We start from the raw sequence: 19,366 nt of genomic DNA, 5'->3' as shown, positions 1-19,366 counted from the left end.
CCCATCTTTGAGGTGTGAAGCAAAGGATGGACAACCAGTTGATGAGACAGAGACAGTACGAGAGAATGTTCCAGCCTAGATCAGGTTAGAAGTTTTGTGATTCTAACCAGAAGAGGCATTGGAGAAAGGGAAGCCTGCAAGAATATACCCAGGGCCTGTGAGGAGAGCAAGAGCCTGGAATAGGAGCACCCAGACACAAACCCAAGTCCCAATCTAACTGGCCACTGTCTCTTGCTCCCCACAGACAGCAGGGAGGTGAAGGTGGGAGAGTACAACGCTGTGGCCGACACACTGGAGATCATCAATGACACCATCAGGTTCCAAGGTAAGGCAGTTGGGCTTCTCAGAGGAGGGGGCCTGCCCAGTTGCTCCCAAGCCTGGACATTGTCTAAGGGTTAGGGACAAGCTCAGCATCCTTGGCTTTTTGGGGTCAAGGGTTCATCCTCAACACATACACTCAATCACTGAGCACAGGGCTCCAATCACTTGTACGGGCTCCAGTACCTGGAATGGGTCACTAGAGTTTGTATGAAGTGTACACTGAGGTGTTTAAACCATTGTATGGCCAGGAGTAATTCTTTTTAAATGTAGCCCTGTTAAATTTAGGTCTGTCTTCTCCTCTGGCAAAGGGTTTGACTGGGTTGGCAATAAGGCCTGTCTATCTGCTGCTCTTCCTGGAAGATTATTTCTTCTCCTCTGCTAGAGAACTCCTCTTCAGCTCCTACAACCAGCTCAAGTGACACCTCTTTTGTGCAGTCTTCCTTAATTACCATCCAGCTGAGCTAATGACTCCCTTCTCCTTGCTTCTGCAGTCTTTTTTCTCTGCCTCTCCTATGGCCACTGTCACTTTACATTGATATTACTAGGTGATTCAGCTATGAGTCCCTGACTGGATCCTATTTGACTTTAAATTCCTGGCACCTGCCAAGGTCTGACGCATGTTGGAGACTTGGTGGTATCTGATGACAAAATGAATTGATCAAGTGAGTGGGTGGGTGGGTGGATGGATGGATGGATGGATGGATGGATGGATGGATGGATGGTAGGGTGGATGCATGGATGGGTGTGTGAATGGGCAGATGGCTGGATAGATGCATGGGTCGGTGGGTGGGTGGGTGGGTGAGTGGATAGATGGACAGGTAGATGGGTAGACAGATGGCTGGGTAGATGGCTGGATGAATTGATCAAGTGGATGGTTGGATGCATGGGTAAGCGGATAGATAGATGGGTAGGAGGGTAAGTGGATGAGTAGACAGATGGACAGTGGATGGATGGATGGATGGATGGATGGATGGATGGACAAACAGTCTAGTCACTGAATAGCAATAGAGAAAGCTGCCACATCCATAGCACCCTGGTATTGTTACTTTGATTCCACTGGGTCAGCAGAAATTGGCTTTCTGTGCCAGGAGCTTTTACTTTCCTTCTTGAAATAAGGGCACCAGAGAAGGCTCTTCCACAAACCCTTTGATTAGACTCTGTCATGTTCTTATGTTTCCACTGGATCTGAGGGATTCAGCCTTGAGAACATTGCAAAGCAAAATTCCAGTCAGCCTCTGAGAACCAGAGTGGTCTCCACACTCAGGTGAGCCTCCCTATCCCAACTGAGGGAGCTGTCACCAGACATATCGTCACATATTACCTCACGGGTGACTCCCCAAATTCACACAGCCTGTTCTAACCACCAGAGCCCTGGTCCCCTAGATCGGCCTGTCTGCTCTTGGACTGGGGAGATCAGGGTTTACTGAACAAGGACTCTGGGTTTGCAAATTGGAAAAAAGATTGAAGCACTAAATAAATAAAAGACACAAAGCACAACGGACAGGAAAAGCACGAATTTGGTGGAGCAGGGACCAGTAGCCAGGACAGTTGCTAAACAACAGTCAGAGGGTACCAGGTCTTTATTGGTGATGCCCAGGCCCTGCCTTTCAGCCCCAGGCTCTGCCCCCAGGCCGAGAGAACACAGGAAGCAGCTGTGCCAGGCCTACTCCCTGCTTTTCAGACCTTTCCCACTACCGAGGCCGTGAATAATCAGCCTCTGAACACAGAGGCCAGGCAGTTCAGGGCAGAGCCCAGGCCTTCTATCCACACCTGGCCTGAGCTCCGCTCTCACTCAGACCCCTGCACCAGCCCCCAGTGAGGCTTCTCACTGCTCTGCTAGCCTTCCCTCCTCAAGTCCATTCTGCCCTCAGCAGTCAAAGTGCCCTTGCTGTCATGGCAGGCTTAAGACGCCACCTCTGCTCAGAGCCTCGCATGTCCCCACTGCTCAGAGAAAGGGGACCTCACTCTGAGCTGTGGCCCCAAGTCTTCCGTAAAAGGACCCTTCCTCCCTTCTCTGTCTTCTCTCTCAGATCCCCCCAGCTGAACTGCTTACAGTTCCTCAACTGTCCTGAAACACCACTGGGCCTTGGCTCATGCTGTGCCTTCTGCCCAGGATGCCCTTTCCTTCTCAGCTTCCTGGCCAACAGCCAACTCCTCTGCTCGTCTTTCGAGACTCGGCTCCTTTGTCGCCTCCTTTCTGTAGCATTTCCTGACTCCGTCAGGCAGGACTGCACTCTGCTCCCTGCTCAGGCGTCCTGTCTGATGTTATCACATCACCTGGACCCCAGCATCACTGGCAGCAGTTTGTGTAGTGGTTAGAGCACAAGCTTCAGGGTTAGGCAGATCTGAGTTCAAATCCTGCCACTTACTAGCTGTAAGAGCCACGTAACACCTAGAAAATCATTGTCCCCTCTGTCAAATGGGAATAATCTTAACTATGCATGAGGCTGTTGGGTGGATCAAGTGGGAAAATCTCTATATCTTGCTTAGACTGTCATAGGCATTCAATAAATAGGATTGCTTATTAGTACTTTTCTCTTTTTTCCTATGGCTAGTGTGTAAGTTCCCTGAAGGCAGGGACAGTGTATTTTTCATCTTTGTATCATTGGTGCTCAGTCCCAGCCTGACAGATGGGAGTTGATTACTAATTGTGATTAATCATCATTAATGATGAATGAATGAGTGAATGGTAATGAATGGATGAATAATGAATGAATGGACCAGATGAAAAGCAACAAGGAAAACTCAGGACTTCTGCTGTTACTAATACTCATGATAAACCAAACATTTGGTGTCCACAAAGTCTTAAGATACCTCTTGTAGAGCCATCATTTTGCAAGAAGAGAAGAAGGAGTAAGAAGGAGACAACTTTCTCTTGTCTGTTGTCAATTTTCTGGAGTTGTTTCTACACAATGGGCCCCAAACCCAGTAGTGATCATATCACCTGTGAACCAAACCTCAGTCTTCTTTATCAGTGTCCAGAGGGGGGCTTGTTTCTAGCCAGGAACTCACAGACACCCCAGGACTACTCTTGCATTTGGTAGCCAGAAGGCACCTAAGCCAGGTGTTTGGGGAAGGATGATGGACAGAGGGGGAAGAAGCTTCCAGATGGTGAGCTTTCACTTCTGGAAGCAAGAAATGATGTTACCTCCATCTCCTTGTGTCTGCTTTAGCCCAGACTTTTGGCCCTTGATGCCACTTTTCTTATAAATGTTACTTTACATGGAATTGCTTAAGGCTTCACATTAACCACGCCAGCAGGTTCCTCCCTGTTTTCAAACCTGGCAACTTCCCTAAAGTTCTTAGATGGTTCAAACTCTTAATCCACCGAATGTTTCTCGCTCGCTCTCTCTTTCTCTCTTTTTTTTTTTTTTTTTTTTTTTTTTTTTTTGTGAGATGGAGTCTCACTCTGTCACTTAGGCTGGAGTACAGTGGCATAATCTTGGCTCACTGCAGTCTCCATCTCCTGGGTTCAAGTGATTTTCCTGCCTCAGCCTCCTGAGTAGCTGGGACTACAGGTGTGCACCAGCACACCCAGCTATTTTTGTATTTTTGATAGAGACGGGGTTTTCCCATGTTGGCCAGGCTGGTCTTGAACTCCTGACCTCAAGTGATCCACCCACCTTGGCTTCCCAAAGTGCTGGGATTACAGGCATGAGCCACCGCGCTCAGCCAAAGCCACTGAATATTTCTAAACCGATTTGAACTTGCTAGCAGTGTTTTAAACACAGACGGTCCGGGGAGTTCTCACTCCCTGCTGCCACATCTGCCCCTTTCCTGCTTGTCTCCCAAGAAGAGAGGCATAACTGGGACCCTGGTGGGGCTCCCAGATTCCCAGGCTTGGCTGCTTTGTAACATCCGGCTGATTCCACATACCCCTACTGGAGAGAAAAGCCCTGAAGTTTCACAATTCCACAGCAGAAACCTGACCTAAAATAGCAGCTAAGAAAGAGGGATTTGCAGGAAGCTGGGGGAGTCCCTGAATCCCTCATCCCAAACCAATCTATGCCTGCTAAAACTAAAACAGGACTGAAAGATGGATTTGCTCTGAAACCCTCAGGGTTCCCCCAAGTTCCTGGTGCTCTTGAAGAATGAGCAGCGCACCTCTGCAGTCACAGAGAGAAATGGAATCCCACGGTTCCAGGCCAGTTCTGGCACAGCAGGGAGAGGAAGGTAGCTTCTGCCTCCCACAGTTACTCAGAGTCTTATGGAAACAGAAAGCCAGATAGAGTTTTTAAAAAACAATGACATTCAAGCAGAAATTCCACAGCCAAAACACATATGTGTCACCATGGAACCAACAGGCAAGGTGTCCATCCTGTTGAGGAGGGATCATTTATTGTGTACGTTTAGGAGCAGAGATCTTGAGGCCAAAGCCAAGTGCTTCATCCGCAAAGGCACCCGGTGGTGCCCACTCACATCACCCAGCCCTGTGCTTCCAGGCCGTTGTTACCTTGGGGAATAAATGGTGATAGTTTTTCAACAGTGTAATTAGACCAAATCAAATTCTAGTCTTCTAATGGCTATTAAATGCATCACAAATCCTTTATTGATTCTATTTAGAGAAAGAAATAAGTCCTGGCTCAGGCTCCCTGTTGGGCAGACTGGCCAACCGCCGGATCTGCCTCATCCAGTAGATAGATGTGCCTTGTGTAGAGTTTGTGCACAGGACCTGGCTGGATGTCAGGGACACTAAGGCAAAGGTGTTCTCGGGGAATTACTTGCACTGGGTCTCACTGATGTCTTCTCTTGATCCTCTAGGATCCGAACCACCAAAAGACAAGACCATCATCCTGGAGCAGCTGCGGAAGATCTCCCTACCTCTCTACAGCATCCTCTCTGCCCTCACTATCCTCGGGATGATCATGGCCAGTGCTTTTCTCTTCTTCAACATCAAGAACCGGAATCAGAAGTAAGCCACACTGGTCCTCCTCTGTGATGCCACTTTCTGAACTGACAAGCCTGTGGACACAGTATAGTGCCACATGACAGATTCCCCGGGGCCACAGAAGTCTGCAGGGCAGAGTTTCCCAAAGTGTTACTCAGTTGCTAGGATGTTGTAGGTGTTACATGCGTGTGAGTAGGCGCATGCGAACACACACACACAGAGGCAGGCCTGCTGGTAGTTGCACAGGAGTGTAGTCAAAGAAGTTTGAGGAAGTTAAATAAAATCGAAGAGTCCAAATCCATGGGCCTTCTCAGAGCTTTGGATATACTCCTGTACTTTGTGGAGGTCCAGGAGGAGAGAGAGAGAAGACAGAATTCCCCAAACTTCTTTGCCCCTATCCCCTAGCATCGCTTGGAATCACCACTGAAGGAGGTCACAAAGTCCAGTGAAACAGATTTCCTTTGGTACAGCTCATTATGGCCAGGAAGCCCTCCCTTCCATCATCCCGTATGGCCCTCCAGATAACTCCTCATATCACAGAGAAGAGCCCTGAAGTTCAGCGACGGAGTGCTGCTGTCCACTCGTGGCAGACTGTCTCCTTGGTTTCTTGTCTTAATTTATTTTCCCCACCACATGCCCTTAATTCTCCAGAGGAGAGAGACTGACTGAGTTATTCTGGTCAGGCGTGGGTAGAACTGGCCGCCACTCCAGGCGGTGATTTTCACCATGTGCGTTTTGCTTCTTTGGTGTCCATAGCAAATCCCTTAACCCAACCCCAAGCCTTTGGGTGGAATGAGCAGGAGTGCAGAGCATGGGCCATCATGGGGACAGCCACCGTGACCACCTACATGGTTCCGTGGCTCTGCCATGGTGCCCAGAAGCTACACTGCAGGAACTCGTGGGCTGTCAGGAACAAGCCTGATTCTGAAGAAAACAGTTTTTTTGGTTTATGAGATTTTTTAATTTCTTCCTGCTTGCAAAAAAGGAATTTGGAGGCTGTAGACTTTTGTGTGTGTGCGCTTGGTTTTTTAATTAATTAATTAATTAATTTTTTTTAATTTTTTTTTTTTTAGAGTCAGAATCTCACTATGCTGCCTAGGTTTTTCTCAAATTCCTGGCCTCAAGTGATCCTCCTGCCTCAGCCTCCCAAGTTGCTGGAATTAGAGGCATGAGCTACTGTGTCCAGGGTTATTTTGTTGTTGTTTGGCTTTTTTTTGATAGCAATTGCTTAGGTCAAACCTATTTCCTGAAAAACAGAAAAGAGTTTTCTTCTCCTGTTATTTTATGTTACTTACAACAAATAGCACGTCTACTGCCACAAAAAAAAGTGAGGCAACATTTGCCCACTCCATACAAACCTTAAATGCTGAGCATACCTCTTAGCACTTGGCACAGGCCTGGGCACATAATCAGCTCTCAAAGTTAGATTGACACCCCAGATGCCTCAAGAAGTCCCATCAGGACAACAAGTTGCCCTATCATAAGACTAAACTCATTGAATTCCTTAACTACCCCCTCTTGGCCTCCTGGGGGAAAGTTACCATCACTCTTTCAAAGAGGCCGGCATCCAGGTGAAATTTTTGTTTTGTTTTTTAACTGGCTTGGCTATTTTAAAATCTGCAGAAAGATAGAAAAGCAATATTGCTATGGTTCCAAATCCCTCCCCCTACTTCTCTCTTCCTAAATCTGTCCTATAAGGCTCACCTCCTCTGGGAAGCCTGCCCCAACCCCCAGCTCTCCCCTCCCCTGACTGCTGTAGTAATAAGAATGGAGGCACCTAAGTAGTTGATGGTTTACAAAAGGACCTCCAGGGACCCAGCGTCATCTCAACTTCATGGGTGTCCTAGTTAACAGGATCAGTTATCTCATGTACAGGTGAGGAAATTCAGCCAGGCTAAGTCACTTTTATGGAGTGGCCAAGTCTAAGCCCTGGACCCCGTGCTCCCAACTTGAAAGCCAGGGTGCCGTCCACAGAGGAAGAGCAGCAGGCTTCTTATTTCCCTCTCCCTTTGACATACTGCATGTTTAAAATGTGAAGGGTTAACAGAATTGCAGAATGCAAAGGGAAGTGTTGGGGAACAATTGGTCGTAATTACAGTCTGCAAAAGAGCCCCTCAACCATAGGGTGCCTGAAACCTGAAGCCCTTCTGAGCTGATTGTGCTGGGGGAGCCAGGTACCTACCAGCCCACTGATGACCCTGGCTTGCTGGGCAGCTGGGGGTCACCACAGGGTTCCAGGAGGAAATGACAGAGAAAGATGCAGAGTCTGGAAGTATAAAGAATGCTCCCTGCTCCCCACCGCAGCCTAGTGAGGACAAGGGTAGTGGGTGGGGTGGGGACTCTGGTGTCTACCTCTGTCACCCGCTGACTGGAGAGGTGGTCCTGCCCACATGTGTGGCTGTCTTTGTGCACGGAACAGTGTGAGCTTTCCTAAGCACCCCTCAGACTCACAGTTAGGCCTCCTTGACACAGTTCACTCAAGGCTGGGGAGTGTGGTGTGGGACTTTCTCCTCACTGTGGGGAACGTGGCTGAAGTTACATGTCACATTCTCTAGATTTGACAGGAGTTCTCAGCCCCAGCCAAAAAAAACAAAAACAAAAACAAAACAAAAAACCTGTCGACTTAATGCTTTTGTTTAAACTGAAAATTAATGGATGAAGAAGCTGATGTGACAAGCTGTCCCTAGGGAAGTAATGGGTGAATTTGACAAAGGAGGCAGGGAAATCAACAATTAGAAATATATCGTTGTCTGAGGCCTTTTAGTGAAGCACAGACAGTAGGTGGGGAGAGGGGTAGAGGAAACAGAGCTTTTCGTTATTTCTCTGTAAGGGGAATGTTCCAGGGTGAGCACCCGGGTGCTGGGGAAAATCTGACTAGAAATTTGGACCTTCCTGCTGATGTGTCCCCTGGGGCCCCATTGCACCTTACCGTTTCTCTCTCTCCCCTCTAGCCTTAGCAACAAAATATATCTAGCAGGCATTTGGAAAATACCTGTTGGAGGAATAACTAAATTAACAGTTGTGTTAAATCTATTGTCTCTTTCTCTTGTCAGGCTGATAAAGATGTCGAGTCCATACATGAACAACCTTATCATCCTTGGAGGGATGCTCTCCTATGCATCCATATTTCTCTTTGGCCTGGATGGATCCTTTGTCTCTGAAAAGACCTTTGAAACACTTTGCACCGTAAGTCATTCTGCATAAGCCAGTGGCATGTGATAGAAAGTTTCCTCGGTGACCTCAGTCATCAAAAACACAGATGCAAACCCAGAAAAACATGAAAATACATGAACAGGCAGGAAACAACCCATTTAGTAGTTCTTCAACTCAACAGGGAAGAATGGTGTTACTGTCAGGCCAGCATTGGGTATAAGTACTGCCTGTAAAGTTAAGATAATGGACTTCCAGCCTGGGCAACATGGTGAAACCCTGTCTCTACAAAAAATACCAAAAAATTAGCCAGGCATGCTGGTGTACAACTGTAGTCCCATCTTCTCAGGAGGCTAAGGAGGGAGGATTGCTTGAGCCCAAAGATCAAGGTTGCAGTGAGTTGTGATCTCATCACTGTAATCCAGCCTGGGAAACAGAGAAAGACCCTGTCTCAAAAAAAAGATAATGGACTTACCAGGCCACCATTAGAAGAGAGCCCACTGAGAAATGACAGAGTAACATAGAAAAGGAGGGAAAAAATTATCATCCAGGAAAGCATCAGCACCAAGGGTAAGAGTCAGGGTCAGGATCGTTTAAGAAGGAACAGATCCTCCCCTCTACCTCAAAAACTATCAAAGAATATGATGATAGATCTTCGTATGTCTGACTTTGAGTTATATGGTAAAAGCTATAATTGTTATTTTCTATTTAATGGTATTTTCTTGAATGGTTTTTTCTTTATTGTTCCCCTAAGGAGCATTTTTAGACATTTTTTCCTAATGATTCCTCTTATGAAAGTTTAATACAGGAAATATAATGTATATCTGTTTGTGTACTTTTTATATATATATATATATATATATATATATATATATATATATGGTTTATACATAAAAAAGAGTAATGTTTCTTCACATTCAAGAACTAACAGTTGCCCCCAAGGGGGCTGTATCATCCCTGTGAGATATATATATATTTAATGAAGTACAAAGCAGTGTAATTTATTTACTATATTTTAGAAAGATTATTTTTAAAGTTAATTAACATGTTAAAAATTTTAATGCCCAAAGAAATGCCTTTTAGTTTTTTTTGTTTGTTTTTGGTTTTTTGTTTTGAGACGGAGTTTCGCCCTTGTCGCCCAGGCTGGAGGGCAATGGTGCGATCTGGGCTCACTGCAACTTCCGCCTCCTGGGTTCAAGTGATTCTCCTGCCTCAGCCTCCCAAGTAGCTGGGATTACTGGCATCCGCCACCATGCCTGGTTAATTTTATATTTTTAATAGAGACGGGGTTTCTCCATGTTAGTCAGGCTGGTCTCAAACTCCTGACCTCAGCTGATCCGCCTGCCTCAGCCTCCCTAGTAATTTTTTTAAAGGGGGTTATGTATTAGCAATCACTTAATAGTTGTATGGAACTAACTCTCAGTTGAAAATATCATGAACTTACTTTTTAAGAATGAAGTAACCAGTTGGGATTTATTTCTGGACATTGACTAAGATCTGTCCAAATGGGGTTAGCCAGTTGGGTCTCTTTAGAGTCCCAGATGCAATAATTCATCCAGTCCCCTGCCTGGAAGACCAGAGCTGGAGGGGATGGTCAAAAGATCGGTGCTGAGTGGATTAATCCAAAAGCCACTCCTTTGTTGGTGCTGTTTTCTTTCAAGACGTTGAGAGCACTGTGGGCCCTTTTTGGCAAAGCAGCCTTCTTTAGGCTGCATTTGTTGCTCACAAGCCTCAGTGTTGCCCACTGCTGGATAATAAGGCTGAAGACTAGCAGTGAGGGACACTTAAGTGAAGGACTCCTTAAATGTGCTGCAAGTCCCCACTCACACCCCAGACTTTGAGGACTGATCTGGGCCAGTCCCTCTGCTCTGGGACAGCACATGGAGGGAAGCCCCCTGAGATCTTACGGTCTAGGGGACTTTGCTCCCTGGATTTCTGCAAATGATTAAACCGGACTGACTGTTACACATCATCAAGAAATCGTTCCTGTTACCAGTAACTTCAGTGTAAGCATGAGCTATCTAGCCAGGGAGAAGTCTACAGATACACTTACTTTATCCTCAATTGGGCAGTGCCTTGAGAAGTGTGTGGTCGAGTCCCCAGTAACTGAGGGGGTAGTGAGGTCACTGGTGTGCTCAGGCCCCTCTCCTTTCCTGGAGGGACCTCCATGGCCATCAAACCCCAGTGCTCCAGGGTCACTTGGTTCATTCTTCCCACTCAAGAGTTTTTCACTCCAAGCCTGGAACTGGCTCATTCCCACCAAAAGACCAAAAGAGTGTGGCCTTCCCATAATTCCCATTATTCTGCCCTTCTGGGAGTGAAGAAAGTGAATACAAAAGATGCAAGTCCCTGGCTTCACTGTGCCTGGAGTCAGCTTACAAAGAAGCTGAGATGCTCAAAAGTCCTTGTGGGTATGGTTCAGTGGGGTTGTTCTCTAAAGAATACAGCCTTCTGGGGCTGGGTGCAGTGGTTCACGCCTATAATCCCAGCACTTTGGGAGGCCAAGGCAGGCAGACTACCCAAGGCCAGGAGTTCAAGACCAACCTGACCAACATGGAGAAACCTTGTCTCTACTAAAAATACAAAATTAGCCGGGTGGGGTGGCGCATGCCTGTAATCCTAGCTACTCGGGAAGCTGAGGCAGAAGAATCGCTTGAACCCAGAAGGCAGGGGTTGCAGTGAGCCAAGATCATGCCATGGGCCACAAGAGCAAAACTCCATCTCAAAAAAAAAAAAAAAAAAAAGAGTGTGGCTTTCTGGCATGAGAATGATGACCAAAGCACATGGAAGTCTTGCTAGTTTTAGTGGAAGTGTGAAGGCCACTGAGTCTCTGATATTCCTACATCAGCATGACTTTTATGCCCTGAGATGCCTAACAATTTCATGAGTGTACAATTTATTTATGGTCAGCTTTCCTGGGCAGTGGTGAGGCCTGAATAAAAGGTTGCTCCTGAGGGACCCTGATGAAGTTGAATGAGGAAAGTGAGGATTTCTCTCTTCCATCTGTGCTTAGGCTTCCACCCCAAGTTTTAGGACGCTATGACGATTACAGTAATGGAAATGGTACTGGGGCCGGGTGCAGTGGCTCATGCCTATAATCCTAGCACTTTGGGAGGCCGAGGCGGGTAGACCACCTGAGGCCAGAGTTCAAGACCAACCTGGCCAACATGGCAAACCCCGTCTCTACTTAAAAATACAAAAATTCACTGGGCATGGTAGTGCACGCCTGTAGTCCCAGCTACTCGGGAGGCTGAAGCAGGAAAATCGTTTGAACCCGGGAGGCAGAGGTTGCAGTGAGTTGAGATTGCGCCACTGCACTCCAGCCTGGGTGACAGAGCAAGACTCCGTCTCAAAAAAAAAAAAAAAAGATACTGTGGGCAAGTTTGGCAACTTCATTTTCTCAGTGGCATCCCTGAGAGGCGAGGGGCTTGCCTTGCTCCCCCAGCTGAGAACCAGTGGAGCAAAACCCTACCCTCGTTCTGCCACGACCCCAGTCCCTCCCGGGGGCCACTGTGCCCATCTCCTCATCACTTGCTATTGGCCACCTGGGAATGCCTCCAGCAGGCCTGAGTTTCAGTCTTCACTGCAGAGACTCCTGCAGCAGACATCAAGGGCTGCCCAGCCTTCAGAAACTCTCTCCTTCCCGGAAAGAAGTTCCTGACATCTCGCCTTGTTCACAAGCCAAAGGCTATGAAAGCACAGGTGCTTTCTCAAGTTTGACCTGAATTCGACAACCATGGGGTGACGCAGGCTGGGGAGCAAAAACAGGGACATCCCCCATACCCAGGGCATTTCTTTTTAATGAAGCCTGACATTCTATTCTGGGAGTCACGCTCATTTGTGTGAGGGGAAGGTTGTCCTGGGAAGCTGGGGAAGGCTGGTATGAATAAATCATAAAGCGCTTTACAAATCCGCATTGGCTCTGAAGATGAGGGCCCGAAAAGATGCTGGGGCCCAGTTCTCGCTGCCCCTGAGAATTAATTTATTTGCAGTCAAGGCTGTCTTAGCCTCTGTAAAGGGGAGTCCACACGCATGACTGTGGGGAAAAGGCATAGATTATCTACCCTGGATCGAATTGGGTCAGCACAGATGTGTACATGGGTTAGGGCCAGGGCCATTTATTTACTAATTCTCAATATTGCCCAGGAAGAGGAAGTGAAAGCTCTTGAATTTAGAGCCTAAGTACCAGTCCCCGATGGGTACAATTTGGATTGTATTCCACCTGCTATTCCAGGGCGGGCAGCTCCTTCATTTCACTTGGTGCCGTGGATTCTGTTCTTCGGACCTAGAAGGCTGCTCCCAGCAAACTCCCACCAAGCAGGGAGCTGCAAGGAGAAGTAGGCCCGTGTGGTGTAGTGATCACGGATCTTCCAACAGCAGCCTGCATTCAACTGCCACCTCCTCCACCTACTAGCTCCTGACTGCAGCAAGTGACTTAACCTCAGTTTTCTCATCTGTAAAATGAGCGTAACAGTTTTCCCTCTGCAAGATTGCAGTGTGGGTTAAACAAGACGATTCAGACAAGCCGCCTGGAACTCAGGCAGAGTGCTACATGGAGGGATGTAGGAGGAGAGACAGGCATCACAGCTTGTCACCTTGCATCCTCGTCACAGTGTAATTTCCTGGTGTCCCACACTGGATTCTGTAAATCTTAAAGGACAGGGGACAAGGTAGACCATGAGGCCCGGTTCAGACATGGTGCAGCCGAAGTCACAGTTCTGTCTGCTCTGTTGCCATATACATGCTGCTTTTTTCTCCCTTTTAGATTTCAATGTAGCAGCCTAACACAGTGAGAAACCATGAACACCACCTCAGGCAGAAACCTATCACAGTCACAAGATTAGGCCTCTCTAGGGGCTACACCTCTGCTCAGACAAGGGTGGGTGCGTGTGTGAGTGAGTGCACACACACACACACACACACACACAGTGCTACTGCTAAGGACGAAGTTTCTCTTAGTTCCCATCCCCCACTCCCTCTGACCCTTTCCAGAATCTTCCCAGCCTGTCACTGCTGGTTTCTGCAAGTCTTGAGAGCAGCTCCAGCTATACCCCGTGCTGTCTCCCTGGACACTGTGTGGGTAGCGGAGTCACCATAGCAACGTGGCCCCTGTGGACATGGAGCTGTCTGCAAGGACGGTGCTGGGTGTGGGCCAGGGCCCCAGTGCCGGGGAGAAGGGATGGACCCCCACAGCTGAGCTGACCTGGCTCTGGGATCCCAGCCCCTGTCCGCCCAAACAAGGAGCCCAGCAGGTGGGGAAGAGAAAAAGCACTTGCCTTCCTTATGGATCTGAGGCAGAAACCCCAGCTCGAGCGTGGGAGGAGTAAGAAGGGACTTTGCAGACAGGATGAGGAGGCTCCAGGTGGACCTTAGATCCCAGCGTGGGCCTCACACAGGGCTCTCAGAAGCATTCCTGGGCGTGGGTTAGTCAATAGCTTCCTGTTCACTCCCCGAGCCTGTGCCCTCAGCCCCTGCAATTCACCAAGGCCAGCTTTCAGCCGGGGGCAGCCTTTCCTTCACGACCATCTGACAAGGCCAAGTTCACTGTCCGCACCTGACGGAACAGAAGACTGAAGCCCTGTCCCACTGCTAGGCAGCAGGGAAGAAGTTTAAAACGAGCTCTGTTGGACCACAAAGATGACTGAGATGTTTCATTAGAAAACAATAATATTCAGATTTTTTATTAGCTGGCTTATACCAGAAAAAAAAAAAAAAAGTCAACTAAGTTATTAGGGATGTGGTAACCACTTATCCCAGCCAATATTACCAAAATTTTGTCTCAGATTCTTTTAAATTGACATATAATCCACATACCATAAGTTTTGCCCTTTTGATGTGTATAGTTCAGTGGTTTTAGTCTATTATTTCATTTTCGATGACTCTGCAGAGTATACTGGAGGAGCACCAAAGAGAGAGGCTCTGCTGTGGGACTGACTGTATTCAAATCCCAGTGGCACTACCTCCTAATGTGTGACTGTGTTTACCTTATTTAACATCTCTGAACGTTTGTTTCCTCTTCTGTAAAATGGGGATGATAGTAATAGGGTTGTGAGGATTAAATGAGATCATGTATGTAAAGCACCTAGTGCCTGCCACACAGTAAGACTTCATACATCTGAGCCATTATCATTATGTGTGAACGAGTGATGGGACTGTCTGGATAATTGTGTTCACCTCTGGATACCATTAAGACAGACACTGATAAAGCAGAGCAAACGTGGGATGAAGAGGCTGGGAGGCCAGGTGCGGTGGCTCATGCCTGTAATCCCAGCACTTTGGGAGACTGAGGTGGGTAGATCATGAGGTCAGGAGTTCAAGGCCAGCCTGGCCAACATAGTAAAATCCCATCTCTGCTAAAAATACAAAGATTAGCCGGGCATGGTGGCAGGTGCCTATAGTCCCAGCTACTTGGGAGGCTGAGGCAGGAGAATCACTTGAACCCAGGAGGCAGAGGTTGCAGTGAGCCAAATTGCGCCACTGTACTCCAGCCTGGGCGACAGAGGGAGACCCTGTCTAAAAAGAATAAAAAAGAAGAGGCTGGGAAAACCAGTTGATGCTGGCCGGTTTGGTGTGGGTACCCGTGGCAACCTCTGGCTTTCTGTGGCCTCGCTCTACCAAAACTGGGGCGGGAACAGACTTGGGTCCTGCCTAAGTCAAAGCCAAGCTGGTGGCTGCCTCTGCCACCTTGAGTGCCAAAAGGGGCTTTGGGGCAGGCAGCAAGGGAGGTAAGAATGACACAGACGGGACCTCTGAGGACACTGCAGCCATGTAGTGGTTGGAATCTGACCTAAGAAGCCAGTTCAGCCCAAGGCTGCCCTGAGGGATGCTCAGAAGAGCATGGCTCAGCTTTAGCTCCTCCCAGCTGCCTCTACTTGCTGACCACCCCAACTCTTTTATCTATTTTTCCACTAAAAAATTATGTATATTATAAGTGTGGCACTTGGTGAATTGTCACAAACTGAAAACTGTGAATCCAGGATCCATATCAAGAAGCAGGGCCTTACCAGCATCCCAGAGGCCCTCCCTGTCTCCTTCCAGTTCCTATCTATCCCAACCGTCCTCCCCCTGCCAAGGGTGGCCCCCATCCCAGCTCCTGCTTGCACAGACAGTGCTACTCAGTGTGCACTGAGCCACCTGGGGGTCCGGATGGAATGCAGCAGGTCTAGAAGGGGGCCTGTGCGTTCCTGACACACTCTCAGGGGATGCTGATGCCACATCCCCAGACCACACTTGGAAGAGCAGGGATAAGATTAGTACCTGATGCTTTATTTTTGTGTTGTCTCTTGGAGACTGGTTGTGTAAGATAAATGGAAGCACCAGAAGCCTGGTCTCCTGGGACCCAGCTATGGGAGGGAAGGAGCTCCTGGGGTAGAAGACACCGAGTGTGGCCCCCACCCTCGAACCTTGGGAAGCAGGGCGGTTCTGTCACAGCTGGCAGGGTGGGGTTTGAGTCCTGAAGCACCCCTTCGGCCCCTTCACCCTGCTCAGATGGGTAGCAGCTGGGCAGGGATGGGGCAGGGGAGGCCTAGACACTCGACTGGGGAGTGTGATGTCCTCTTCCTGCCCTCCTAGAGGTAGTGGAATTTTCTAACTCTAACTAGAAAGGTAAAGGCTGCCTAGGAACACCACTTGGCCTCCCAGTAAATTCAAGTCTGGTAGGAATTAATGAAACATTTTTAGTGAAAAGGCCATAAATCTGTGGGGGGTTTTTTTGTTGTTGTTGCGTGGGGATTTCTTTTTGAGGCAGTTGAAAAGTAAAGCAATGTAATAACGTGGGTTTGGGGCTGTTTCTGCAGGTGGGCTCTCATGGCTGGCCATGGTAATGTGCTTTGTGATTTCAGAAGGCAGCAGGAAGGCTGGGCCAGGAGACACCCACAGGGTTTGGTGGTGGCCTTGCCTGGTAGGTCCAGACCAGCTCGGGGAGAGGGCCCAGGGACTGGCTGTCACAGGGCCTGATTGGGCCAACTGGAGTCCTGGATGGGGTACAGATGCCCGCTTGATGACAGTGGCCTCCCCACCCCCAACTGCCTTCCAGAGGAGGGGGCTGAGTGGGGAACCAGGGACTCCCCCGACTCCTGAGTCAATACGTAGATGATGGTCTCCCTTCCAGACAGCCCACATGTGGGCCACTCCAACCTTTGGCTCTGCTCAGCACTCTTGTTCCCACAATTTATTCATTCATATGATAACATTCCCAGGCACCTACTAGGCACAGATAATGTCCTTGGGGAGCTGGCAGTGTAGATTGAAAACCTAAGTAAACAAACAGTTCCCATTTACTATGTTGTGTACACTGACAGAGACAAGCCTAGGGGAGTGGGTAAGGCCCAGAAGCAAGGGACAAATCAGGGAAGACTTAAAGTAAGGGACCCCTGTGAGTGAGCTCCAGTTATTTCTGGAAGTCCTAAACGGTACACCATACTTGCCCACAGAATTCTCAGCAGCTGCAATCACATGGTGTAGCCTCTCAGTCCTTCCTCTCTGACCCTGATGCCCACTCGTCCATGTCTTCTGTCCACAGAGCTGCATGAAGGCACATAGCAGCCCCCTCCCCACCACGCCCCACCCCCACCTGCCACCACCCATCTGAGAATGCTGCTCTTCCAAAACCTCCCCAACCTCCAGTCCTGAGGCTCCTTCTGGGGTTGTGGGGCAACAGGAAGAAAGGCCTCTTCCTCATTCTGCACTGTTCTGTGGCCCGAGCCAAGTCTGCTAAGGGCAGTTGTGCACTTTCTGCACTACACAAGGGTGTTGGCATCAGGGGCAGGAGCTGAATTTTGGCCTGTGATCGGCTCTTTGAGCCAAGTTCTTGGAGTCTGTTGGCTTCGAGGGCCTTGAGGAGTGGAGTCGTTCAGAAAGGGCCCAGAGGGGATGCCTTTCAGAAATTTCTCCTCCCAGAGGGGGAACCTCTCTCTGATTTGCCCCAAGGCTCCTAAGATACCCCCTAGGCCCTGACTTGGGTTCCAAAGTGCTCCTGCAGGTCCTGAGTCACCTTTGCCCCCTGCACCATTTCCCCAGAAAGGCTCTGCTATACTCTAAACTCCAGAGAAGATTTTCTGTACAGGTCTTACCCAAAACACCCTGAGCAAGATGGGGTTTTTGGGAGCTGTTTCTAGAGGCTGCTCTTCAAAGTCTTATAACTTCAGGATTCATCTGTCGCCCCTGCCCCAGAAGAGAAGACAGGCCCTGGAGACCTCAGGCCTCTCACCTCTCCCACCTCATACCTCACAGTGGTCTGGGTCTTGCTTTGGGGCACTCTGGGAGTTTCTTCCCTCCTTCTCACTATTGATCACCTGGAATGAGCAGTCAGAATGAAATAAAAGGCCCTTGAAGAAACTTCTGGACAGCAGGAGAGTGACTTGCCCCTGTGTTCAGTCAGCCACCAGAGCTTGCTCCTCCCTCTGACTTGTTGGCCTGAAGCCCACATGAATCTGTGGCAACAAGGAGACCCGGAGCACAGCAGTCCCGTCCTCCCGTCCATCATCTGTCAGAGCAGGCCTGCCAGCAGAGGTTGTGTGTCCATTTTCATGCTGATCCCCAGAAGGGCATTGAAAGCCCTTCACCCGGCCAGGCATGCTTCATGAAATCAATGGAGCAAGCGGCTGGGCAGAATTGTTCTGGGCATAGATGCTTCCTTCCATTTGGAGATTTGCTCTTATTTCTTTTTCCTTTTTCATAGCTGAGACCGAGATGGGCGCTGCCTGCCTAAAGTTTGTCTTCCCCCATGGATGTATTATGTTCAAGGGAGTTTGCAGAGGGGGCTGAGTACTTGATGGCTAAGGGGAGAAAAAGAAAGATGTTAAATCAGAAAAATAAACACATGTAAGACTTTAGGAGAAAAAATGAAGTAGCTGGTTGGTGTTGATGAATCAGTAGAGACTTGTATTGGTGGTAACATATTGAAAAACAGAATCATTAGAACCCTTCAGATGAAACCTTCTAGTTTATTCGGCATCATAGAGCCACATAGAAGGGAGGCACCTGGGATGTCATTAAATGAAACCTCCCTCAGTGCAGGAAATGCCCCTGCAGCATTCTGATGGAGGGGGAGAAGCTGGGGCAGGGGGGGTCTTCCAAGCTTTGCTTGAATATGTGGAGTGATGGGGAGCTCACTACCTGTCAGACAGCATGTAAAAGGAACAGCTGAGGCCATGAACTCAGCCTCTTTTGCTATCAAATGCTCCAGTTCTCTCTGTGATCTTCCTTTATTTTGCTTGCTTGGGCTCAACTTGCACATCTGTGGTGACAAAGAGTTTACAACCTCCTAAACTGGGCCATCCAGCCTGATTGTCTCCTCTTGGCTCCAGAGATTTAAAGGTGGGCACAGCAGGCCCTGCCTCCCAGTAGCTTCATCTAGTGGGAGAGGCAGACAGGTAATCAGATAGATGTCATCTCTGTGTGACCAGCAGAGCAGAAACATGCTTGAAGGCAGAAGTCATGAGGAGGAAGTGGTCAGGACCTCCCTGCAAGGTCTCAGTAGGCTTCTCAGAGGAAGTGGCTCACAAGTTTGGATTTCAGAGGATGCATGAGAAGTTGTGAAGAACACTGAACAAGGAATGGCATTTTGGGTGGAGGAAAGAGCAAGTGTCAGACCTGGCAGCATGAGCCAGTGTGATGTGAGGGGAAAGACTGAGCAGTGCAGGATGGGTTGAGGAATATCAGAAGAGGTAGGGTGGAGGGGGCTGCACCCTGCCTGCTAAGAATTTGGAGTTTAACCTGAGGGCTCTGTGGGGCAGCAATGGGTTTAAATCCCAGAAGCTTAAGCTGGACTAACACTTAATACGGGGACTGACTGTGGAGCCCTGGCAGTAGGTGTCTGGTGATTGTAGGCAGGAACGCTCCCAAAGACGAGGTGGTTAGTCAGTTCTCTATACCAGACAGCAATGGGATGCAGCATTGAGAGTCTCTAAGACAACCCCCAAGTTCAGTGATTCACTAGGACTCCCAGGGCTCAGCGTGCAGTCATACTCACAGCTATGACTTATTACACTGAAAGAATACACAGCA

General features: G+C 48.6%; 1 protein-coding gene across 1 annotated transcript in view; it reads left to right on the top strand.

Moving 5' to 3' along the window:
* The window catches only part of GABBR2 (gamma-aminobutyric acid type B receptor subunit 2), a 419,145-nt gene that overhangs the window by 311,521 nt on the left and 88,258 nt on the right, over positions 1-19,366 (top strand). The window contains exons 9-11 of the mRNA XM_007968615.3: positions 245-325; positions 5,083-5,233; positions 8,263-8,395. Of these exons, the coding sequence (XP_007966806.1) occupies positions 245-325; positions 5,083-5,233; positions 8,263-8,395 (365 nt within the window). The remainder of the gene's footprint in view (positions 1-244; positions 326-5,082; positions 5,234-8,262; positions 8,396-19,366) is intronic.

This window comes from Chlorocebus sabaeus, chromosome 12, assembly GCF_047675955.1.
Source record: "Chlorocebus sabaeus isolate Y175 chromosome 12, mChlSab1.0.hap1, whole genome shotgun sequence".
Classification (NCBI taxonomy): domain Eukaryota; kingdom Metazoa; phylum Chordata; class Mammalia; order Primates; family Cercopithecidae; genus Chlorocebus; species Chlorocebus sabaeus.
This window is presented reverse-complemented; position numbering and strand designations above follow the sequence as displayed.